The following is a 24,099-nucleotide window of genomic DNA, read 5'->3' as shown; positions in this document are numbered from 1 at the left end:
TCCGCGTGCTCGCAGTATACATTTTCAGCATGCAAGTTCGATCAAGCGACCCGCATTAATTTTCAGGGAATGTGTGACCCGTTTCGCCCCTAAATTTATGGCGGAAAGCCTGGGGCCGTGAGAGAGCACACAGCACCAGCGCTGACCTCCGCTGTGTGCCCTCTCAGCAATGCGCACTTCCTTGTGCCCTCCGAAGAATCTACGCTGTAATCGGCCCGCGTTTGCACCTTACCTTTCTATGCTGCACAATAGGCGATCATCTCTTTCTACATCTCAAGTTGCTCAATGATATCGAAGTTTTAGTGCTTCAGTTTTAAGTGCTTAATTCGAGCGTTCGTTTGGGAAAAAGTGCAGTGGGTTCGCTCTTTGTGTACGTGGCAGCATATTGCTCAGTGTCCGCGCGAGACGTTTCTTCCGGCGTGTGTGTGGAGGCGCGTCGACCCCTATTAGCGACCTTTAGTAAGGCATGCTCTGTAGAGGCTTCCCACATGGAACAGTAGAAAGATGCGCGGATCGAATTTTCGGGAACTCTCGGTGTCCTTTGGTTGTCTCGCTCCGTTTCTCTTTGAGATGTCCCCGACAGGACTTTGTCGATTGGCCAGTAAAGGCTATGCGCCCAAAAGTAACATTTAAATTCGTATTTTGTGAGTGTTAGTAGCAGAACAGAAAAAAAAAAAAAAACTATGCTACTGAAGTTGACAGTAGTGTAAAGACTCTCGAAGCCATGGATCTTGGGACGTTCTGCGTTAATTCTCCTTGCAGTACGTCCTTAAATACATGCAGATAACCGTCAGTCATGCATAGCTAACCAAATTTATGAAAATTACCGGTCCTGATGCGGTGGTTATGACGGTGATGCTGAGTGCAAGGTCGCTGGTTTGGCAGCCGCACTGCGATGGGACGGAACTCGTGCACTGAGCGCGTTGCTGTGGTCAATATTATTTCGGAGGACAAGGACGAGCGCTGTTCTCTTCTATCTAGCGTTTTCTGAGTAAGCTTGTGTGCGACTTCTGGTCGAACTCTTATTTTGCAGTAATATCTCTATCATTGTAAAGTTCTAACGGGAAACTCCTCTGAAAATATTGTCGTCCACTGCTTTTAATACTTTACATTCCTGTGCTTCGTTGTTTCTGTATGGACAGGGGCAGCATTACCATCCCCTTAATTTGTCTGGTTTTATGAAATCAGGTTCCATTGGACGCAGTACATTCGATAAAGCTAAGAATTCAGTACCAGCTCCGCCCAGATAGCAGCACTGCACCGGCCCTCTGTGTCCCCGCGCCCCAAAACGTATAGTCCCCCAGAGACGCTGATATCGGGAAAAGTTTTCCTTCGCATTGACGTTACAGTAATGAGCGAAAGTAATTGGCTGGTGCATCTATACAAACCCTCTTTGATTTGTAGAGCGGGGTATTTGCCGCACCGTTCTTATGTTGTCACCGCCTGTAGAACCCATTCATGGAACGTGACCGCGCCATGTGCCACATTGTGCACGCTTAAATATACCATCGTACGCATAGTTACACCACACCGCTTCACACGCCGAGTCGTCTTCGACAGGATGTCTTAGGCTGTTCTTTTATCGATCGCAATACATGTTTTTATGTTTATGCGTTCGAAATCGCATACGAACACACGCATCGAGTTCTTTCTCGCCCTGTCTCTCTGTTTCTGACGTAACATTTCTATCTTGCTTGGATGAAGTTCTACCCGCGCAGATGCCGCGTAGTGGCGTTCCCAAAGCCCTGCATGAAGGCTCCCCTGTCACTCGTGGCTGGTGTGGTCGTCGCCTTCTCGCTCGGCTGCGTCCGAAACGTGACCGTTGCGCGGGCTTTCGTGTGGCCAGCGTGGTAATCGGATCGGCGCCGACGACGCGCCTCTCCCTGGAGAGCGAGCAGGGGGCTCACCAACTCGATCCAGTTCTTGTTGGTTGCCCTCGCGTGCTCGCATCGCGCAGATGCCACGTCGTTTCGCTGCCACTTACCCGTCTTGGGAATCGATATATGGACTCGTGGTCCGGAAGGCGAGCCACGACCTCTGTCGTTTCAGCCGCGCCCTCCGCGGCGCCAAAGCTCCCGATGCCCATTCGCCGCGGTCTTCGTAGGCGCTGCCATAGTGTGGGGCACACTCAACTTTTGAGGCCGTGTTCCCGAGTGGATAGTGGCTGGTCCTTGTTCGTCGCGTCGCGCCCATTTCCGTTGCTTCTGTCGGACACTTGGCGTGCGTTGTTGGTTCGTTCCGGTAGACCATCTTTGGTCACTATAGGTGCGCGCCTGACTAAAGTCTGCCCTCTAAACACCACGGAATGACTGCGTCAGCGTGAGCTCCTCAGCCGTACACGTTTAGCGTGCTTGCGTTTTTTTTTTTTTTTTTTTGTACCTTTGCGACTTTCATCTCCGAGTGGACAACACTTCAGATCGTGATCCCTGGGGGCCATATTTTCTTTCACCTTGAAAATAAACAAGATTGAAACGAATTTATTTAAAATCGTTAAAAGACCAGGTGGGGAATCATGAAGTCGAGTCGCTGGAGGAGGTTATAGATATATAACACCGCCTTCGTAGCTGGTTTGGTGCCGGGGTTCTGTTGGAAAGCACCGGGTTTCATTGATATCAGCACTGCGCACTACTCAATGAGCTCTGAAGTGACTTTTTTTCTGGCAATTGGTTTCCATGTCAATTGGCTTCTGCTATCTTGCACTATAGTACGACGCGACGCTTACAAGTGGCCAAAACGCTATTAGTAGCCTCGCGAATGCCACAACGGAAGCTGTTAACCATTGCAGTTTAGGGGTAAAGCATCCGGGCATGCCACTAGAACTGCGTCGGACGGAATTAATTGTGACGAACGCAGGTCGATAGATTCGGGCAGCCGAAGCTGAATTTTGGCCGGGTCATTGTTGCCAGCGCCGCCTGCCAAGTCCATAAATTCAGGATACCTCCAGCCAGCGTCTCTTGTTATCATTTTTACATTGATCTGTGGGCTTGGTCTGTGTAATCGTGTTGAATCGTACGAAGATCTTCCAAAGTTCCGTAGTTGGCTGGTTCTGTTCCAAAATCAACGGATATTTTTCGCCGTGTCTCTACATGGTTCACTGATTAGTCGCACACATTGATCTGCTGCGTCGCTTCTTGCGTAAGCACGGGAAATTTGATTATTAAAATGTTTCTCCTGCTGGCTCCACGGGGTGCAGACAGGCGAACAATGTGGCCCCACTTACTGAGCATGCAGTGCGCACGTTTTCAGGAAAAGGTCAATGACCGGCACCATGTTCGCCACGGGACTGTGCGCTGGTTGAACTGCCTGCCACACGCGGCTGCCAGTCCGAAAACCGATCTCCGTTGCCTTCGTGTGTGTAATCTGTGAGAACTTCTATAGCAGGAGTTGTGCGCTCCTGCACTTATGGTTGCAGCCCGCGTTTGGTGTTTCGTTCCCTTCCGTGATTCCGATCTCTTCGCATAAGAGTTTACCCTTCTAAGGTATCTTGGCTATGGCGTCCTCTTGGTGTTTCCAGGAGACGATCGGACCTAGGCAGCCTTTCTTGTGGGTGTGATTTTTGCCATCTCGTTGACTCGTCTTTCCTCGTTCCACAAGAAGTCCGACAATGCGAACAACTCCGACGACACATCGGGCCTACGTCCGACAACGTGCCAACTGTCCACGCCGCAACGACAATCATTCCAGTTCGCAGTCAGAGTATATATACGCACGTATAGCTTCCGCCGGCCTGAGGTTGACGCCACCGGCGTACTCGCTGCCTCTTCGCCGTCGCACGGCGCCTCACCGGCTCTGGCGACGGCCGCCGCCACTTGCGAGGCCGATCGAACGTGGCTGCCCACTTGTTTGTTTGGGGGCACTGTCGCCGCCCGATGAGTTTAAATGGCAGCCACGGGCTTACGCCACCGGCCCCTTCGATCGACGCGGTGTTGCGCGCCCTTTCAGCCGCCACGTCACCGCCACTGTGTGCTCAGTGTGCTTGTAGTTTCGTTCGCGTGACGGGGCCGCGGCAGCAGCGACGGAGCATTCCCGGCGTGCTCACCGCTACGGTCGCGCTGAACGTTCGAAAGCTTATAACCGCGTCTCGCAAGGCGAATGTCTTTTATCTGGCTCGCGTGGTCGGATTCTCGCCGCCGGCACAAAGGCGCTGATGCAAAGGGCGCGGGCTCTCGCGCAACCGAGTTGCGCGGGAAGCACGCGCTAGTTGCGGAACGTATTCGTCGCCGAACGAAGACTATTCTAGCTCTTTGAGGCGCTCGGGCTTTCGGGCGAGAGTTGTTGGGCATCTGAAGTTGCATGCTGTGGTGGAGCGGGGGCTTTGGTAGGCTGCTGCTCTTCTACCGCCGCCCTCTTCCTTTGTCGCGTCTGTGGGAGACGATGGCAGTCGCCTTCAACGCCGGCGTTGAAGGCGACTTTTTCTTCTCTTTTTTTTTGTGCACTGAGGACCACTTGTATGCCGAAACGAGAGCCTACATTTTTTAAACCATGCGACACTGAATAGATAACCACAACCACGATGTATGGGATGACGGCGATGTTTCTTTTCCTATAGTTTGATCCTTTCTTTGTGACGAATCGGCTTATACATTCTACAAAAAGCTTACGCGCTTTGGGGCGTATCTTGCCCCCGAACAATAATCGTCGTCTGCCTTGCTTGCATTTCTTTCTTGAAAGCGCCTGCTCTCGCCACTTTCCTGTCAAGAATGCTTTGTCACGTTGAGAACGCGCATGCCGTGCGTGCCCTGGTAGTATACCGGGCCCGCAGCGGGAGACGCGTGCAAGGTAGTTGACGATTATTGTAAGATAAGCTAAAAAAGGTGCAAACTTTAATCAGGCGTGCTGGTTAATTAACGACTCTCTTCTCTACGGAATTGCGCAATGAAACAAACGCTATAGCTAAACATCCTTAAAAATGTACTCCTTCATTCCTTTAATAAATGCACATAGCTTTCAGCTTACATTAATTAGTCGAGGGTTCGTATGTCGTCGGGTCTGGTAAATTCATAAAAAAAGGACCATATGGCCAGCTTCTTTTCTAATACAGCTTGCATTGAAATCATCGTCGATGGTTTCTGCACACCTTTTTTGCTTCGACTGTGAGCCGAAGCGCCTTTTGGACTGTGTATGAGTGGAACCCTCTTTTTGCGGCCGACGTTCAACCTTGGGAGTCTCAAGTGCCATTTTGGAGGCCATGCAGATTCTTGCGGTATCTGATGCCTTAGTACGTTTTAACCTACTGTTCGCCCAGCTGATCGCTTCTTACATATCTCGCTTCAACGAAATGTTACAATATGACTTGCTACCTGGAATTGTGCTGGAACATGTGTCGATAGAGTCGCCCTGCTTGGTGAACTAAGTGCGTGAACGTACACTCTGCCTTCGCTGATTGTGTGCATGCAGCTATGTCAAATAAATGTTACCTTCAACCGACATGTCGTTATACGCAGAATGTAGGCCGCAATCTATTCTGCAAGACACCTTTTCCTGCTTTTTGCTGGTCATGTGTGTGTACTATGTCTATAGAGGCGGTGATGTTACCACTTGAGAGGAGAAGCTAAATCATTGAAATGAATATCTGCGTGAATTGTGGTTCATGATAACTTCCAGTGTTCTACTCTTCGTCGTTGTCACTTTTCTTTCTTTCTTCCTTCATTGTGTTTAGTCGGTGTCTTCAGCGATGACCTTTCGCTACCGTGAGAGCCATGAAAACAGTATAAACGCAGCTGGGTCATGCTTTTTCCATTTGGTTGTCGTGCATTCGCTCATTTACGTCGACGGCGAACTAGGAAATGCAGTGAACTTGGATGTTATCATTCGCTTAAGAGTTCCAGTACTTTTGAACGTCACTTGCACTAGGGACGTGTGTTAGCGTTAGGCGCGGCTGAGTGCAGAAAACGGTGCACCTTCCGTTCAGGGTGGTCGAGGAACGTCGGTGCAGAGCCTGCGAGGGGTGATCGTGGAAGCACTGCCGACTGTCTACTTTCCTGGCGTCTGGCGCTGTCGTCCCCCGGCGAGCGTCCTGAGAGTAAATTCGGAGCAGGAGCATTCGAATGGGGAGCAGTAAAGGTGCCATTGAAATTATTCGCATATATATCTCTGCCCAGAGAACATAGCAGACGGCCATTTAACGCGTCGAGAACTTTGCTGACGCCGAACAGTTCCGAACCGCTCGAACGGGCAGTCCTGGCTGGTCTCTGGCCCATGTGCCGGCCAGCCGGCGACTGTGGCGTACACGTGTGTGCGGCAGTGGCGTGCGTGGCCAGGTGAGTCCCATCGATCCGCGGTCGGCGCCGTCTGGCCGTGGCGCCACTCTGTCCGGCGCATTTGCCAGATTGGAGTGGCGGCTCTCGAGGGCTCTCCTCTCCCCCGCCTTGTGCAGCAGCGCTGCTCGCGCGCGCGCACCTGGCCACACATTGCCACCTTCTGACCGCAGCAACGCCACGACGCTCGGCGGCCACAGGTCGGTCCCTCTCTGCTTGTCCGGCTTCGCTTTACAGGCACTCTTGAGGCGCACCTTTGGACGTCTCGCTCTATGTATGCGTGCCCTCCTCCCTATCAGCGTGGGGTCAAACTTTCCGGTCGCGCCCGCCTTTCCACGTAACAATGTGCATGGAGGCAGTGGTGGAGTCTTCACCTCCGAAATCTTCTCACGGCCGAGGGATGTGATGCCGATTATTAGGATTTCCCCGATTCGTGATTGGCTTAGGCCGTGACTGCACTCACTTTTAACGTATACTGTTTACGGCGGATACATTCTACCCTTGTTTTCTAGCAACTCGTTCACTGGAGTAATTTGGTCCCGCGCTCCACTAGTGCACAACACAACTGCTGGGTGATGCACCAGGGCCCGTGCGCATTGGCCTTGGCATTTAGGGTGTCTTGGATGCAGAGTGTTGTTGACTGAATGGGTCGTGCGCTAAAGTTCCTACGATGTGTTAGCCCCTTTCCTGTGAAAGCTTCCGCGGTTCGAACGGAGCGCGTTTTGCCGCAGAGTGTAGTCGGATTTAAGATGGGGACCATACGACTTATTGTAGTCAATTTCTTTTGCACGCGGACGAGTATAGGATACATTGCGTACCCGTCTTTTCTGGACACGATCGTCGATGAACACTGTCCTCCCTACCAGTGTACAGTCATGTCGGTTTGTGCGGTGCATCCACATGTGTGAACGCGTCGCAGGCACTTCCCGGCCAGCGGGTTGCTCCGGAAGATTTCAGTGAAGTGTTTCATGGTCAATCTATTGGCGGGAACATTCCTGTGTGGCCGCAATATCGCCACCTCTTAGCTTCTTTCAACGGGCGACGTGCGCTCTAGATATGTCTCTCTCGTGCCTTTCACTTGTCGTTGGATTTTCGCTTGCGTGATCTTGTAACTCTTCGTTTTGCTGTTCATGCGGCTGTTTGGTTCATATTTTCATAACGACTCCTTGCATTGACAGAGGGTGCGCGGTGACGCTACGTCGTAGATGAATCTTGAGAAATCTTAAAGGGATACGGACACAAAATCAGAAAATTTTACGAAAATGCTGAAACTGAATCAGTGTGCGATTACACCGAAAAGAAGTGGTCACTTAGCTGAATTTTCATCCGATGGCTTTATTTTTGGCGTTTTCGTGAGCGCGCGCCACGCCGCCCGACCAGCGCAAGTTGGAAGGCGTGACGTCACGACACCCTCGTCGGATAGCCAGCCGTCCGGCCGCGGTCATTCGAAGCACGCCGACGCCGCCATTGCGAGTATGGATTCGAGTTCTGGTGCCTCTACCAGCGATAAGTACACGTCTGAAGACGAGGACCATTCCAACTTGGCAAGAAATATAACCGCTTACGGTTACGAGCCTTCCGCGTCAAGCGACGAAGAAGAGCATGCGGCCGTGGACGTGCCACGGTCAGGTTTTCGCGAACCGTCGCGCGATTTCGCTCTGCGCCAGACAGTTGTGCAAGAATTATTTGTCATTTCCACTCTACACTTGTTTTTCAAGAGTGCACGCAGGCGAGGCAGCTGCGGGGTACTTCAACACTGCGTGGATGATTGAATAGTAGTTTATGCCGTCGGCGTGAGCAACTGCACAAGAAGGCTGCAAGTGAGCGACAACAGTACCGACCTCTTGTCGCCTCCGCTTTTCAAATGCGCGGCTGATACTTTCTGCCTTGCGTTTTCGTGAGAAGACCGAGGGCACAGCGTTAGGCTTTAGGCGTTGCCGAAGTGTTTCAGCCCAACCGGGCTGGTCACATAATCATCGTCGACGAAGTGGTCCGCGCAAATAGTCATTTTTTAGAGGTCTCCAGGCTGGCCGTGATGGCTGACAGGCACGTCTCCAAAGTTTACGCACCTTCTCATCTCTAGGAAACGTGTGCGACCGCGTGTCACGACCGATGACGTTGTTATAACAGTCTTGGGCACAGCAATGTCTGGGCATTTCCTTCCGCCGCGACGAACGCGGGTAGACACATGTAAGGCACACCACCTGCGTGGAGCGCCGACGGGGATGTTTCAGACGGACCATGTGCGAAGATCGCCGACAGGGATAAACGCTGCAAGGGACCGACACCCCCGAAAGACTGCGATGGCTGTGGCCGACCTTGGCCACGCGTGGGTGTTATGACGTCAAAATTTCAGCGGCTGCCGGCGGACGCTTGGAGGCAAGGCGCAACAGAAAATCGCAAAAAAATAAAAAAATGTTTCGCGTTCTTGTTTTCAAAGCAGCTTGTTGTATTCGTCATTTTCGACAGTTCAACTTTTGTTCCAACGCAAAAAACCACCGCCAACTTTTGTGTCCGTATCTCTTTAAAGTCGAGGAGGCCATATGGGCTGTCTGGATTAGTCTACATTAATTCCCCCTGTTTCTGGTTCTTTCTTCCAAACTTTCTTCCTGCAAAGTTCGGTTGTTGATGTCACCTTGCATATACGTTCCGCTTTTTTCAATAAAGTTAGTTGAGTTGGGAGTGCGCAGTCATTTGTTCTCTTCTTCCCGTGTCTTCTGGGCCTTCACGTCATGATTCTCTGCCAACCCGCCCAGCTTTCGATTGTGCTATATACTATGCGATTCTGAAATAGTAGTTACCTCAGGAAACAGGCATATTTTCTGTGTTCAGGGAAAAACTGCCACTGTCTAACGAACAAATCCTTGATTTCCGGGGTGCATATTTTGCTCGGCGTGTTCAGTCTTTGTGTTAAAGTGCACGAAGTCTGAAAGAACCACATCTTGTTCAGTACTCCAGCAAGGTTGACATTGATGGTAAAATGAAGGTAGCGCGAAAAGACAAGCACTCAGAATAGACACCACAAGCGCCTATTCGCACGTAATGTTTATTCGAACAAACAAGTATTTAGAAGCAAGCGGTACCAACTGCGCAGTCGCCACAGCTGAGCGAAAGCCACGTTTCACGGGCGAAAATTAAGAAAGAGACCGAAATCAAAGAGAAACACAACATGACGGAGCAGGCGCCAAAATGATGCAACTGAAAACCAGGTCACTCAAGGCAGGGGTCATCACGCTTCTAGAAAATGTATCACCCCGGGAGGCACACTTAATGCAAGCTTCACCAGCTTTCTGATTGAAAACCGTTTCCATTATTTCGCTTGCAAAAGGATCCTTGTGTCTATACAAAACATTTGTCTTGTTGAACAAAGCCAAACAAGTACAGGACTTGCACTGTGCACCAAGTTTGTTAACCAAGTTTGTTGGGTGCACTGTAGACCACTTATACGCCGAAACGAGAACCTACATTATTTAAATAAACCATGGGACATTTGTCAACGTATGCAGTGGCGTAGCCAGAAATTTTTTTCGGGGGGGGGCTCAAGTTGCAACGCGGCCTCCTCCTTATAAAAGTTGTCGAGGCATCAAATACATCAATAATAACTGCATTGCCATTGCCAATGCCATTGTATATTAGGCGCTGAAAACGAGTTATTTAACGCTACGCACAGTCAAGACAAGTAAATTATGTGTTTGTTTCGTAAAAGAATAGCTTCGTATGTCCCAAAAATTGTGGCAGTAATAGCTGATATCAGTGCTTCCGCGTTTTTTTTTTTTTTTTTTTTTCTGGTCTATCTAATAAGCAAAGAAAATATCACGTGAACTTTAGAACTATATCAGTTCGAAACCAGCAAAGCAGTGCATGCAGCTGGTATGAAAAACGTAAAGGCCATAAAATGAACAAGTTGACAAATATTTTGATGAATCTTTGTCATTTAACAACCTCGTTTACATTTTTGTACATATGCAACGGTCAGGGAAAAACCTCAATGACGCTGTCCTTCGTTGCAACGGATTGCGCAGCAGCAGATGTTACCCCACGTATATTGTAATTGCACCGAAATTATAGTTGCAACAACGAGTACATATAAAAAGCAGAAGTTCCGCAAAATATACATTAGAAATGCGAAGATAGAATGGAATATACAAATGGCAAGAAAGTGTCGCGTGAAACCAAGTTCACTGCTTGTATACACAAAACCTCGCAACAAGATATTTAAATGTACGTATAAGTCTGCAATAAATCTACGTATCTAAGGAAACGTATTGTATATAATGCGTCAAACAAGACAAATAAACATGTTGCGCAGTCACAGACAGTAAACTTCACGCATACGAGTATAAAGACAGACGATCCCAACCTTTAATAATCAAACTCTGATTCTGATTCTGATCCAGACAAGAACAAAACTATGATCTCAGAAATTGTGATATGCATTTGGGCCATGCTGCGATCGCGACAGCACCATGTGGCTAGAATAAGAGAAAAAGAATGCAGAAATCAATATGAAAATGCGTATTTTAACTGCCTGCACAGCGGCAACAATTATTCTGCACCCCAAGTCAAACAAGGCTATTGCTTCGTTTAAAAAAAGAAGTAAATCCATGTAGCTAAAAAGGAAAGAAAAGGCAAACGAAAGCCACAGATGATGTGGCAAGTTGATTTACCCAACATCCGAGTGCGTTTTGGGGAAACGCCGCGTGTGCCGGGCTTTCAATGAGCAAGGTTTGTCAAAATTGGTTATTGATGTCCCCGTAGTTTTTGTATTCCCAGGATAATTTTGATTATCATGCTAACTGTTACAACAAACGGTGAAAATTTCTGTGGTTTTAAAAGCTAATGAACAGTCATACGTTTTCATAATTACGAGCTTATATAGGAACGTGAAGGAACACATATTTTTACAGGCATTGATTTTTGCGGCTTCGCTATCTAAACGATAAACTTTACTCGGCGGGGAGGTTTAGTGAAGCGTTCAGTAACTTCCGACACGTTGATGGCGACGTCTCTGTCGGCGTATAGAAGCGCCAGCATAACCATGCGTTCCTCATTGTAAAGCGCAAGTTGTTTTTTTAGTAATCTCATGTTTGAAAATCTCTCTGCGCTGGCAGTGGCACTGGAAGGGCGACTAGAATATGCAGCAGTTTGTACTAGAGCACTGCACGGGCCGATTTTTTCAGCCCGGACCCGGCCCGGGCCCGTTTTTACGTTGGGCTGCCCGCCCGAGCCCGAACAAAACTTTCATGGCGAGACCCGGGCCCGGCCCGGGCCCGGAAATAATCTACGTTACCCGCCTGGCCCGGCCCGCCACCCCTTTACCTCAGGCCCGAACCCGGCCCGATACCGAAAAATACATGTTTGTCAGAGTTCAGACGCCCGAGAATAACTCGCTGCACGTTACATGCACACCACGAGAAAGCCCGGCCCGGGCCCGGGTCAAAAAGCACACGCCGTTCCCGAGCCCGGCCCGAGCCCGGCCCTTACCCGGCCCGAGCCCGTGAAAAAACTGCTCTACCCGGCCCGGCCCGGGCTTTCGGGTAAGCCCGAGCCCGTGCAGTGCTCTAGTTTGTACACATGTACATATACCCTGCAGTCTCCATGAGAGAGGGCATCTATTCCTGTGCTGAAACCTAAAAACACTTCGATATCGTTTCCTCAGCACCACGCTCGACAAGGTAGACAGCCGTCCTCTTACGGAAGCCACAATTCTTGGTCCCTGGTCCCAGCCGACGTCGGAACGAACTGCTTTAAAAGCGCTATTACGCTTTTTAAAAGAAACAGGACTTAGTGACAAACTATAGAATGTGCGGACTGATACGTTTCTTTTAGTTTTCTTTTTAATCTTCTTTTGTTTTCTAATATTTTCTGCCCTTACCCCATCCCCCTGTGCAAAGTAGCCAATCGGACACTTAACCTGATTAACCTCTTTGCCTTTCACCTCTTATTTTCCTTCCTTTCTTCATTCGATATCGTTGACATCCTTGTTTACGTACCTTGCACAAACAGTAAGCTGTTCGATTCCAGCAATATCCGTCGTTTCGTCAGCAAGTACGGAGAAGCAGCCTGCAGCGTTCACTTTTGCATCTAGGCTTTCTTTGGTAATTTCACCACAAATTTCTATAATTTGGATTGGTACATCTGGTTTAAATACGAGGCATTACTGGGGCAACCTTACAAATGGTTCTTCAGATGTGTATCTCCACAATCAGCTTGCATGCGAAGAAGCGTTCTGGAAATACCAGTAATTTCAGCGGGGGCTTTACTTAAATCCATAGGACCAGTGTCCCTATCGCCACGGAGAGCAAGACCTTGCCGCCCGCAAAAAAGAACTGTCTCAAATTAAATAGGCCGTTGAGTTTCTTCTGTTTTCTCTTATTTTACTTTGCCCGCCCTGGTCCAGCTTATCGATCACATTGGACGCGCTTTCTGAAAATGTTTGGAGAAAATTATCAGATGCCAGCTGACAGTCGCGGTGATATTTAATATTTTCCTCTGCGTGGAAGATTGCGAGCACGTGCTTCCATTTCTGGAACGGCTTAGACACGCGCGTTCGAGTGCGTGCATGTTGGCCCAAGTTTATAAAAACATTAAACCCAGAAAGTTCCAGAATTAAAAATCAGAAGCACGCCTTTGGAAATGTCAGTGCACTTTCGCGTCAAAAATGTATCAGAACTTTATACTCATGAAGTTTCGGAATTGAAATCCATGCGCTCCGTAGATTCCGGTGCCGCTGCGAGATGCCGCGACGCGCCCGCTCGCTATCGAAAATCCCTTGAAACTTTGTGCTCGGCTGAGGCTCCTTACGTTATGTGACTCTAGTTGTATGGGCGTTTGCACGAAATCCAGCCCGAGTTCGCAATTTTCGCGCCGAAATGTCCTTTCGAGTGTCAAAAAGACATTGTAGACAAAATCCACAATAATTTCCGGCGCCGGTGGTTGTTTTGGTCGGCGGTGCATGACAGCACGAAAAAATTTCGGGGGGGGCTGAAGCCCCATCAGCCCCCCCCCTGGCTACGCGCCTGAACGTATGGGATGACGGCGATGGTTCTTTTTCTAGTTTGATCCTTTCGTTGTGACACAAACCCAACTTTTGGCATTTGCTTCAGAAGCATTCAGCGCTCAGGATATATGCCACGGAAAACCAGGAGCCTAATTCAAGGATAAAGCTTCTGGGAAGAAGATCCTAACAAGATTTTGTAAGAGCAGACCGGACACAAGACAATGCTATCCCATTTTTTTACTGTTTTTGAATGTGCTGATCCGTAATTCAAGAGTGGGTTTGAGTAATCTGGGGCAGAACATGCAACGCGTGTGGCCAGTCGAGAGCGTTAATTCCAAGTCCTAAAATTGCAGGCGGTTATTTTTAGGGAGCTCAAAAGTAAAAGAAAGGCCCGAACCCCCTTCCCTAAAAACTCTTAAAATGTCGAGAAGGCATCTTCCATGTGTATTTTATCGATGAAAACAAGGTAATCATCTATGCTTCGGAATATGCGTCTGTGCACGTCGTTCAGGTTATTTTATTGGAACCGAATTAAATTTACTCAACTAAATATCGCACAGAAAACTCGCGATCTCTAGACCCGATACACACACCAAACCTCTGCAGACCTAGGCTTGCTCTTTACATAGTTTGTTCAATGCATTTTTTTTTTTTCGTAAGCGCTTGTGCTGTCTATTCTTCTCAGCCGTTAACGGTTCAGTTCTCTAGGTTACTTTATTCTACAGCACAAACTTATTCCAGAAGTAATGACGTGCGAGATGTCGTGGTAGTGCTCCATTTGGCGTCGCACTTTGAGGCAACTGCTTGGGAAGCGAGAGTTTAGCTTTACTTACAAATGGTTGTTTGTCCGGGCCGTTGGCGCTCCCCGTGCACACCGAGCGCATTCAGCACATCGAGGTCATTTCCCAACAATTATTCACCAAATGAATGAATGTGGACAATTCATTCATTAGTTAGTTCATTCGGTAATAAATATAGCAGTACAAAAACTTCTTATTCTAAAATAATACATACCTTAGGTATATCTTGTCTGACATGTGACGTGGAGGTCTGACGTCGTTCCTCGTACGTATTCTTTTTTTTTTTTTCATTTCTGCATACCATTATCTCACGCAAATTGGCGTGTGTGCGAGGCTTCGCGGCAGCGTTTTCTGTGAACCTAACGTGTCTGGCTGGTTCACTTCTGACAAGAGGCTATGCCAGACGCCATGAGTGGAAGTGCTTGTTTGTTTCAAGACGCAGCTGCTCTTCGTTTCATTGCGTTGTTTCACACCACGTTTATTAGTATACTCGATGCAAGTAGATTTTAGTGCTTTTTTATGTATTTCTGATTGCCAAATCTATCTATATAGACGTAGGGACAGTGCTTTTTCGCGTGCATGCATGTTTTCAATTGGTTCCTGCCGTAGGTGTAAGCCTCTCAGACTGTCGCATTCTGTTGTCTCTCTTTGATTTTTTTTTTTTTTTTGTCGCGTCAATATAGTAGTTCAAGAAGATTAACTTTCCGCGTCAACTATACTGTTTTCCACCCGCCGTGGTGGCGTAGTGGCTTTGGTGTTGCGCTGCTTAAGCCCGAGGTCGCGGGATCAAATCCAGGCCGCGGCGGCTGCTTTTCTATGGGGGCAAAATGCAAGAACGCCCGTGTACCGTGCATTGGGTGTACGTTAGAGCCCCAGGTGGTCAAAATTAATCCGGAGTCCCCCACTACGGCGTGCCTCATAATCATATCGCGGTTTTGGCACGTAAAGCCCCAGAATTTAATGAACTATACCGTTTTCCGGTTAATTTTACTTCAGTGAAGGCTATGTGACTGCCGGCTTGCGTGTGCTGTTCAGAGCCAGCTCATATACCGCACGTTGTAGCTGTGTGCAGTCTTTTGGTGCCCCGCACGAGAGGGGGGAAAAATCAAATAAATAAAATAAAGTGCGTCCTCTTCGCTACCGCTACGCGTTTTGCGCGAGGAGCGGATGCGTCTGGGCGGAAGCACAGCCGATGCAGGGCCTGGTAGAGGAAGCCCCGGTTTCTCTTGACGTCGTTCCGCCATTTTTGTGCCCCCCCCCCTCCCCTGTCACGACTGTGGAGGTGCCTGCAGGTAGTGGCTTCTGCCGCTGGTGTGCGCGAGGTGCTCCTGTGTGCGGCGCGCATAGCGAGCGAGCTTCGCGGCCTCTGCCCCGCGGTGTGTCTCACCAGTGGCTCCGTTTTGTTGCAGCGCTGTCCAAGGAGGTGATCCTGCCCGACTACGACACGGAGAACGAGGTGAGCGAGCTGCACGAGTGCGCACACTCATCTGGGCGCGCGCAACGCGGCTGATGTTCTCACCGTGATGTCCTATAGCCGTGTCGTGTTTCCGTCACATCCGTACGAATAACACGGTAATCGTCCGCAGACTTACCGTAGGGTAATGCACCATAGGGTAATGCCGCATGGAAATGTGGCGTGGCTAGGGTTGAACGGTGCCAGAAGGCACCAAGAGCGGAATAGACCAAGGGAAACTGCGCTTTTTTGTTTGGCGCGTGTACCCACCTACCTTCTCGTATTCATCGTATCGTTTTTTTTTTTTTTTTAACGGTGCGAGGCTGGTAAATTGCTCACGCGGTAAGAGCTATCTTTTAAAGACAACGCCGGTGCACGTCTAGGTAATTTGCTTTCCTTCGCTAACCATCCGCGTCTTCAGAGTTGCACCGTTAAGGTTGAAGCGGCCTCAAAGCACTCCAGCAAACGGGAGCTGAGCAACGTCAGCGACGATTGAAGTAGAGCATTGGCTACGGGTTTTCTTATTAGACCCTCTTGAATTATGTGACATGTTCGAGGATCGGGGGCCGTATTTTGCAATGATACTTTACATTTTACATCCTTTTCTCCATTTGTCATTGACTCGCACGTAGCCGTGTCCCTGTTATCGCTGGGATTGCCCATTCAGCGTAAACGATAACAAAAGAACCGTAGGAATGGAACACTTACAAATTATGGCCCCACTTGTCCCCATTAGAATTATTACAGCGAGGCTGTTAAGGGCTGATTCTTCGATGGTCGCGTCCGGATGGAGAAAAAAACTTATTGGCCGTATGCTCTATGTGCGAGTGAAAGCGCGCGAGGGACGCGCGCTTTCACGGGGAGCGAATTGCACAGCGGAGAGCAAACGCCACTTCTTCCGTCGCGCGAAAGGCCGTGGGGGGACGGGAGGGGAGGCGACGTTTAGCTGCGGTACCAAATGCTTATCTTGCGACCGGGTGCAAGGGGAACTGGCGACTCAATCTCCCACGCCAAAGGAGGACAGCGGGAAGGCAGCGTGGGAGGGAGGGGTTGCGGCTTCTGCTCTGCTAGCAACTTGTACTTTGCGCGGCGCCGGGCGGTCGTGCGCACCGTATCGTGAAAGCGTTCTGCAACACGGCTCCTACCTTTGTATGCGCTGTGCTTTCGCCGCTCACTTTCCGTTGAAGCGATAGACCGCATGAACCTTCGCTCGCTGCTGCTCGCGCGCTTGCTTGCTCAAGCCAGCGTTTTGACAGCGGTTATGTGCGGTCACACAAACAACGCGCAGAACTGTTGTCGACGGCGACGGCGTTTTGCCCGCGTTCGCATCGAACGCGCGCGGCGTTGGTGACGTGTTTATGCAGAACGTGCCAACTTTGCCGTACACCATATGGCGGTGTACCGTAGCGACCATAAGGCCATGGTCCCTGGGGTCGCTAAATAAATGAAAACCATGAAAACCACCGGATCTTATATATTTCTCATTCTTTAATAATTCAAATAACCAATTAGACAATCACATCTTAATAGCCATAATTGGAAATACATAATTCCCACCGTAGTACAGCTTCGCTGGTCTTCCATCTCCACCTCAGTGGAAGGGCTGACAGTTGTTTTTTGTGCACGACAAAATGTGCAAACGACAAAAGTGCACGACAAAACTTTTTCGGCATTTCAGCAACGATACGGGAACACCACAAACGTGTGGTTTTCTGCTCGGACTCTCTCTCTCTCTCCCCTCTCGTTGCGGTTTTCGTGAGAGATAGAGAAATACCACCGACTGTGGTACTGCCGTAATTTTGTGCAAGCGCAGTAGAGTGCATGTGTTAGCGCAAGCTGTCGCAAGCGAGACGCGGTGAGCGAGAAGAATCCGAGGGTGTTGATATGATTCTGATGAAGGCAAGAAGCGCGTAGGCGCGGTAAATGCTTTTTATTGACTAATAAATTTAGCTGTAAGCTTAATATTCTTAACCAGTGAAGGTGCCATTGAAAGTGGAAGAATGGACAACTTGCCGTCGGTGAGAGCCGAACCCGCAGGTTGACGCGGGTAATTCAGTCCTTGTACGTAGTGTGTGAGTGCTCAGAGATGATGTCGCGAAACTTCGACTGCAGAGAAAGTGCAAAGGAGCAGGCAGGTTATTCTGCTCACCTCGGGTGATTCGCTCTTCTGCAATATTTCGTAAAAATGTGGTATGTGCAGCGGTCGGTGACTGCTCTTCACTGGACTGTGCCTCTAAACGGCTGGCCGCCGTCCTGGTTGCGACAATGCGCTGGCAGCGCAGGCCGCACTGCCCTTGGCAGCGGGTATACTTTCGGAGGGTGTGCGTGAGTGTGTGCGGGGAAGGGGCGACCGCATTTTCCTTGCACGCGTGAATGAGCCGTTGTGTGGAGCATTACCCGTTCTTTGATGGATGGGCACGGATAATGCTGGAGACGACGAGGGGGGGCTCTTAGTTGGGCGTTTTTCTGCGTGGTGTGCGTGCGGCCGCTTCGCGCCTGCTCATCAGGCGGCAGGTGCTTGTGTTCATGCGCTGGTCAAGCCCAGGGACGACGCCCGCTGCTCGACCAAAGCTCGTAATGGAAATGGGTTGGAGGTTCGGTGTCCGCGTCGTGCAAGACCTTGGGCCCGGCCATGTCATCTGGTATGTCTCGATCGCTGGGTGATTGGCTGTCTTTGCTCGTGCTTACGCCTCTTTAACGCCTAGTGCATACGTAAATTTCTCGGCGCCCTCGAAATCGGACCACCATTCAAGGTAAATATGTCGCATTATGGTGCCGCGGGTAAAAGGTGCGCACATTTTGATTGGAGTACCCCCCCCCCCCCCCCACCCCCCCATTCATGCGGAACCCTTGTATTTAAATGTCTTCTTGTCGGCGTAGCAACCATTGACTGGGAGCGAGGGGTGCATGCATGGGAACCGTTCGCTATTTATACTCCGATTCAACTCTGTCCACACGCGCCAGAAAGTTGTTTGGGATGCACATATAGTCATCAATATCTAATTTTTTTAAACGCCCGTAATGATACTAAAGGTTCAGCAGGGAAGGTTGTTGTAATATATCAAGTTCCGAGATTGGAACGTATGCATCCTGAATTATCCTTGTTCGTAAAAAAAAAAAAAAAAAAATGTTCCCTTTCATATTGATGACGACTGTACTTAAGAAACTGACAGTGACAGGTCGGCAATCGATTTTCTCGCATCTTGTCTCGCAGAAAACCAGTTTTAATTCCGCAGCATCGCTTCCATTACACGGTGTCTTGGTACAAACATAAGTTTTGAGTAACGATGAACAGTCTTCGTGGCGAGTTCTCGAGCATTTTTTCAAGTTGTGCCAACGCGCCAACCTTTGCTTTGCCACCAACTCAGCTTGTGTGCGCCATCAGCATCGCTTTTTATCTTTCCTTTTCGATTCGCCGCGCAGCGATCTCCGTCGGGGCGCACGAGCCGGCGGCGGGCGACCTCGCGGTCCTCGTCTCGTGCGTCGACGCCGATTGCTCGCGCGACCCTTGACGAAACGGCGCGTTCTTCCCTGGCGCAGCGTGCGCCGACGACTCGTCGTCGCGTCCTGAAATAAGCCACGTGGCAAAGGCCCCGTTTTTTCGTCGCATCGCGTCCTCCTCCCGCTGCTCTTTGGTATTTTTGTCGCCGCGCGGAACGGCGTCGACGAGGCCGAGGCCCGCTCGTTCCAGGGCTAGCGAGGCCTTCTTTGGCCGCTCTTGAGAGAATAAAAAATCCCAGGCGCCCAGGAACTCGGTGGCGTGCTGGGTGACTCTTCTCCGTGGAATGCTCGCGTGGCCTCCTGCGGAGCGCGTCTTTCGTGTCAACGCCGACCCGCGAAACAGCCGAGTGTCCCAGCGCGTCCTCGCGCTGTTCCGCCAAGTGGTTGTGTGCACCGTGCACGGAGTCTTCAGTATATATATATATATATATATATATATATATATATATATATATATATATATACGATCCGTATGGCGCGGGACTGCGTATTCCGCAACTGTCCCTTTGTGGCACTAGCAAACGGCAGCTCTAACGGACGCGAGAGTTCTGGGCAGATCATTCGCCAACTGCCCAGAGTATACCGTTCTAACATTTCTTTTGCTGTTTCTTCTCTCTTCGCAAATATTCCTTTACTTATAGGTATAAACGCCAGTGACTGCATGTACATCGCATCGTTTTTCTTTTTATGTTAATATTTCTAGCTGTTATGAGTTGTTCCCTGGACCAAATTTACGTATATGGCGTTGAATGTAATATCAGCCACCAGCTAATATGGGGGAAACAATGCAAACCCCACGCGCTATGGGAATTGATGCTATGCGAAGCATTTTGCTCGTAGCTGGCTTTCCGACATCGTTGGGTTCGGCAAAGCGTTACGAGATGGACCAATTAACGTGTTTGTGTAAACCAGCCGTGGTGGCTTTGGCTGTCGCTGCTAAGCCCTAAGCCGAGGGATCAAATCCCTACCGCGGCGGCCGCATTTCTGTGGAGGCTGAAATGCAGTAACGCCCGTGTACCGTACATTGGGTGCACGTTAACACACGTGGTTCAAATTAATCCGGAGTCCCCCACTACGGCGTGCCTCATAATCATGTCGTGGTTTTGGCTCGTAAATTGACAGAATTTTAATTTAACTTGTTTATGTAAGCCGAGCTACTGTGTGTGTGACGCGAGCGTGTGTGTGACGTCTGTAGCAAGACGACGTCGATGGCATGGCGACAACTTTTTTGTCCTCCGACAGACAAACGTTACAGCCGTTCCGTTACGACCTGGGCCGATCGCGAAGGTTGCACAATGTCGCGCAGCGTCTATGTAGCCCTACATGAAAAAGACTGGTAAATGTGGACCGCTCCCGAAGGTGGTTCAGTCTAACACAGCTTGTAAAAGCGCTGGTTGCCACAAAGAATGAAAGAAACTGGCACGCTTTCGCGCTGACGGGCTTTCCCGCGTGCTATGCGACGTGGCCGTATATCAAAAAGAGCTAAGTATGCGTGCGACTGGAGCCTAAGGAGTATTTATAGACATTGAGACCCGATATTCCACTGGAACATCTTACAGAGTCACCCATTGATACAGGTGGGCATACTCACGAGTACGCCGACTCTCGCTCCACACCCACTCGGTTCACAGGCGTGAGATAGAGCGTTAGTGAGCGAGTGCACCGTGACAGTGTGTGAGTATGAACAGGAGTGATTGCCAGTGGGTTTGGGTGGACGCGAGTATACGAGTGGGTGCACCGCAAAGTGTGAGACTATGAATGCGAGTGAGTACATAGCCTGCAAGCATATATTGGTGAGTGATTATGCGCTTATCCAGCCGACCCATGCCCATTGATTCCTATGGAATTCGTTTCCTGCCTTTTGAAAATGCGGGTGGAGTGCCCTAGTTATGATTGTGTACTGGGCTCACGAGGGTTTCGACGTGAATTCAGGCGCAGGCCTCCCCTCTCAAGCGTATCACAGAATGCTCACAATTTGTGGAAAACACTGATGCAGGCACGGCACGCAGATACAGATGTGCGATCCGTTCGAATGAGCTTTATCGAAAATGCGCAAATGCGAGAGAACTTTACCGCGCGCTCTTCCGGCGAAGCATCTGGGTGGGTCAGTTATGTAGTCGATTTGGTTCTTTTGAACGTATTTTAGTCCTTTTATTAACCTGTATAAATGGCCGAATATTTGTGTGCTGTATCTTGTGTTGATGCAAACGACAACAAGGCAATAAAGAAAAAAAAAACTGTTAGGGCATAATGGTTAGAGCATCGGGCTGTTCTAGGAGACCGAGGTGCGATTCCACCGTCGAAAAGGATCTAGTTTTTTAGGAGCCCGAAGAGGGTGCAAGACAGGAGCCTACCTTGCGCAAAGTGCTTGGTATGAGACCAAGAATGCTTCGTATTAATACTAATAATAATCACCCTGCCTCAGGAGAGAGAGAAAAAAGATTGCGTTCTTATGGGACCTGTTGCGCAAAGGGTATACTTCTAGATAACAAAGAAAGGTGATAAGGACCCACGGCGGCAAAAAGCGTATACAGAAATGGTAGCGGCGCTTCTCGAGATATTGGTTTCCTTCTGTTTTTTTTTTAATAATTCATTACGTTTTTTACCTCTTACTTCATTGTTTTCTACTGTAGTGGGCAAGTGACATTGATTAGGAGCGAGAAAGCAAGTTACCCGTGCTGTCGTTTTTTAATATGCGGTGTGGCGAAGTTACCATGGCATTCTGTTTAACCGCATGACTTTCGAGCAGCGCAGCTCGGTAAAGTACGCTCTCCCGCAACACAGACGTGCCTTCAAGCAACTTTGTTCATTAGCTGTTGTGTCACCGAGTCTTGTCGACACACGTCGGCGGTAATATTCCTGCAGCGCACTTGATGCGAGTCTCCTGTATAGAATACATGCCACGCACAGACAAACCTGTCACTGCGTTTCTGGACCTTGAGAAGTCTCATATTACGGGATCGGTTGTTGTTTAGTTCTAGCGCGCGCTTTGTCGCCGCTATATGAGCTTTCTCGGCGAAATATCAACTTTCGCTCAAAAACTCTGCGCCCAAATTGATTGGAAATTTTTCTTATGGTGCGTGTGTGTGTTCTGTACAGAGTGAGTGTGTTAACTCGGGTGCTACTGCGTGGGAGGCAACAACTATAGGACGTTGCTTTTGTGTGTGACAGAGGGTGTCTAACTTTGTGTGCGTGCGTGCGTGCGCTTTAAGTCAGACGAATTCATTGTCGTCGAATGGCTTTTTGATGGCGAGGAGCATCCTTTTTAGCAGTCACAGCTAGCTGGCGCGAACTTCCGTTCCCAATGGAAGTCCTCCATTTAATGCGTCGTCTTCATTCTTCTCGTGCTATTGCGCTTTTGGGGACTGTCATTTTTTTTTTTTTCGCATCTCTCCCGAGCGGAAATAAGCTCCTCAACCTTGGAATACAACGAAGGCCATTCAGGCAGTGGTATGCAGGAACTGGCGGTATATGCGGCTCCTCGGACCGCATCTTTCGTTTAAGCTTAGCCGCAGCCGTGCCGTACATTCTTTCCTTCGCTTAGGCAGGCGGGCTGTGCTGCCTTCATCTCTCTGTCTGTCTCTCTTCTCTGTTTGAGGCGTCGCGACAAGAAGTGATAAAACAAGCATGAAAGCAACTAAACGCTCATTCGTCGTATGCCTGGACGTGTTTTATTGTTCAGTGGGCCGGACTGTGATGTCGGGCACCATTGGAACGCTGCCCTCATGGGAGAAATAACTTTTGCGCGACTCTGCTTGAATATCGATGATTTTTTTTTTTTTTTTTCAATTCGGAGACATATGTCGGTGTAATCCAGGCACTGCATGTCGTGTAACAAGAACGAGAACCAATGCAACAAAGGTAGACCTTTGTCCAGCCGCGCATCGCGTTTTTATTTTTTAACCGCGTGATGGCGAAGTGACTTTTTTTTTTTTAATACCCACATGTCTATCGTGCCCACCACCGTTCATTTTGTATAGCGTGCTATAGCTCTTACGGAAACGATCGATCAAGAATACCAGTTCTGCGTAGCTAGTAGGCGCTGCGGTGTGCACAACATGTTACATCCTGTGTAAATGCTACTCTATTTCACGGCGTTTTGTTGGGTGTTGACTGAGCGCTTCGTTTATGTTCCATATTTTGCTGCTCTTTCTGACGCGCATCACAGTAAGCTGGGCTTACTTCCGTTGGAACAGCTAGATTTTTATTTTTTTTTTTTTTTTTTGCCAGTCTGTGTTGCACATGTGCGATCGCTTTACATGGTAGGTGCGATGCGGGGGAGGCCTGGACGGAGGCGTATCCGGTACTCTGCTGCCTGAGTGTCGTCTCGTGCCACCCTATAGGGTTTTTTTTTTTTTTTTTCGTTTCTCTTCACGTAACTTTCACGCTGTCGTGAAACATTTGTTCAAGTCGGAATCACACAGCCTTGGTCGTAAACGTATATACGGGATTCAGTGTGAGACAATGTCCGACTGCGCTGCAAGTGCTCCCACTGCATCAAGAGTTAGTAGAAAGTTGGCAGGACCTTTGTCCTCACTCCCCAAAGGTTCGCAGCGCTGGCGATACAAATCGAGACCGTACATGCTGCCAAGTCATATAGTACTTTCTCACGCTCGTTGGGACAAATGTCCTTTAACTAAGGTTTTACAGCTGCGTAGGTTAACAACAGAAAATTGGGCCTATTGGTGCTAGTTCATTGGTTGATATGATAGAGCAGAAAACGAGGACAGGCTTGTACAACTCCGTATGAAATATTGATGGTGGTCAGGAAAGGGCGTCTGTGGATCCTTCTTTCGTATTTGTTATTTGCCTGCTGCCGGCGCTCTCGTCCGTCCATCCATCGCGAACGCGAGGCACATGTACTATTTTCCTTTCTTTAGCTTTTAATTTTTTTTAAATTTTTATCACGCGAGTCGTGAAAAGCAGAGTATCTGTGTACAAATTCTGCTTTTCAGGCATTCGTATGGGTGTATATCCTTAATCATTCGAGGTTCTCAGTGCCGCATGAGTGTTTAGCGTTTAGAAGTGCTATACTATGTACCCGTGATACATCGTTAAAAGAAGTCATCCGCATTTTCAGCTTTCTGC

At 49.2% G+C, this 24,099-nt stretch overlaps 1 protein-coding gene across 1 annotated transcript in view; it reads left to right on the top strand.

Moving 5' to 3' along the window:
- Positions 1-24,099, top strand: part of LOC119458381 (cyclin-dependent kinase 14) — a 138,664-nt gene that overhangs the window by 54,400 nt on the left and 60,165 nt on the right. The window contains exon 3 of the mRNA XM_037720219.2: positions 15,467-15,513. Coding sequence (XP_037576147.1) covers positions 15,467-15,513 — 47 coding nt within the window. The remainder of the gene's footprint in view (positions 1-15,466; positions 15,514-24,099) is intronic.

Source organism: Dermacentor silvarum, chromosome 1, assembly GCF_013339745.2.
Source record: "Dermacentor silvarum isolate Dsil-2018 chromosome 1, BIME_Dsil_1.4, whole genome shotgun sequence".
Taxonomy (NCBI): domain Eukaryota; kingdom Metazoa; phylum Arthropoda; class Arachnida; order Ixodida; family Ixodidae; genus Dermacentor; species Dermacentor silvarum.
The sequence above is the reverse complement of the archived record's forward strand: the minus strand, read 5'-3'. Positions and strand labels throughout refer to the sequence as shown.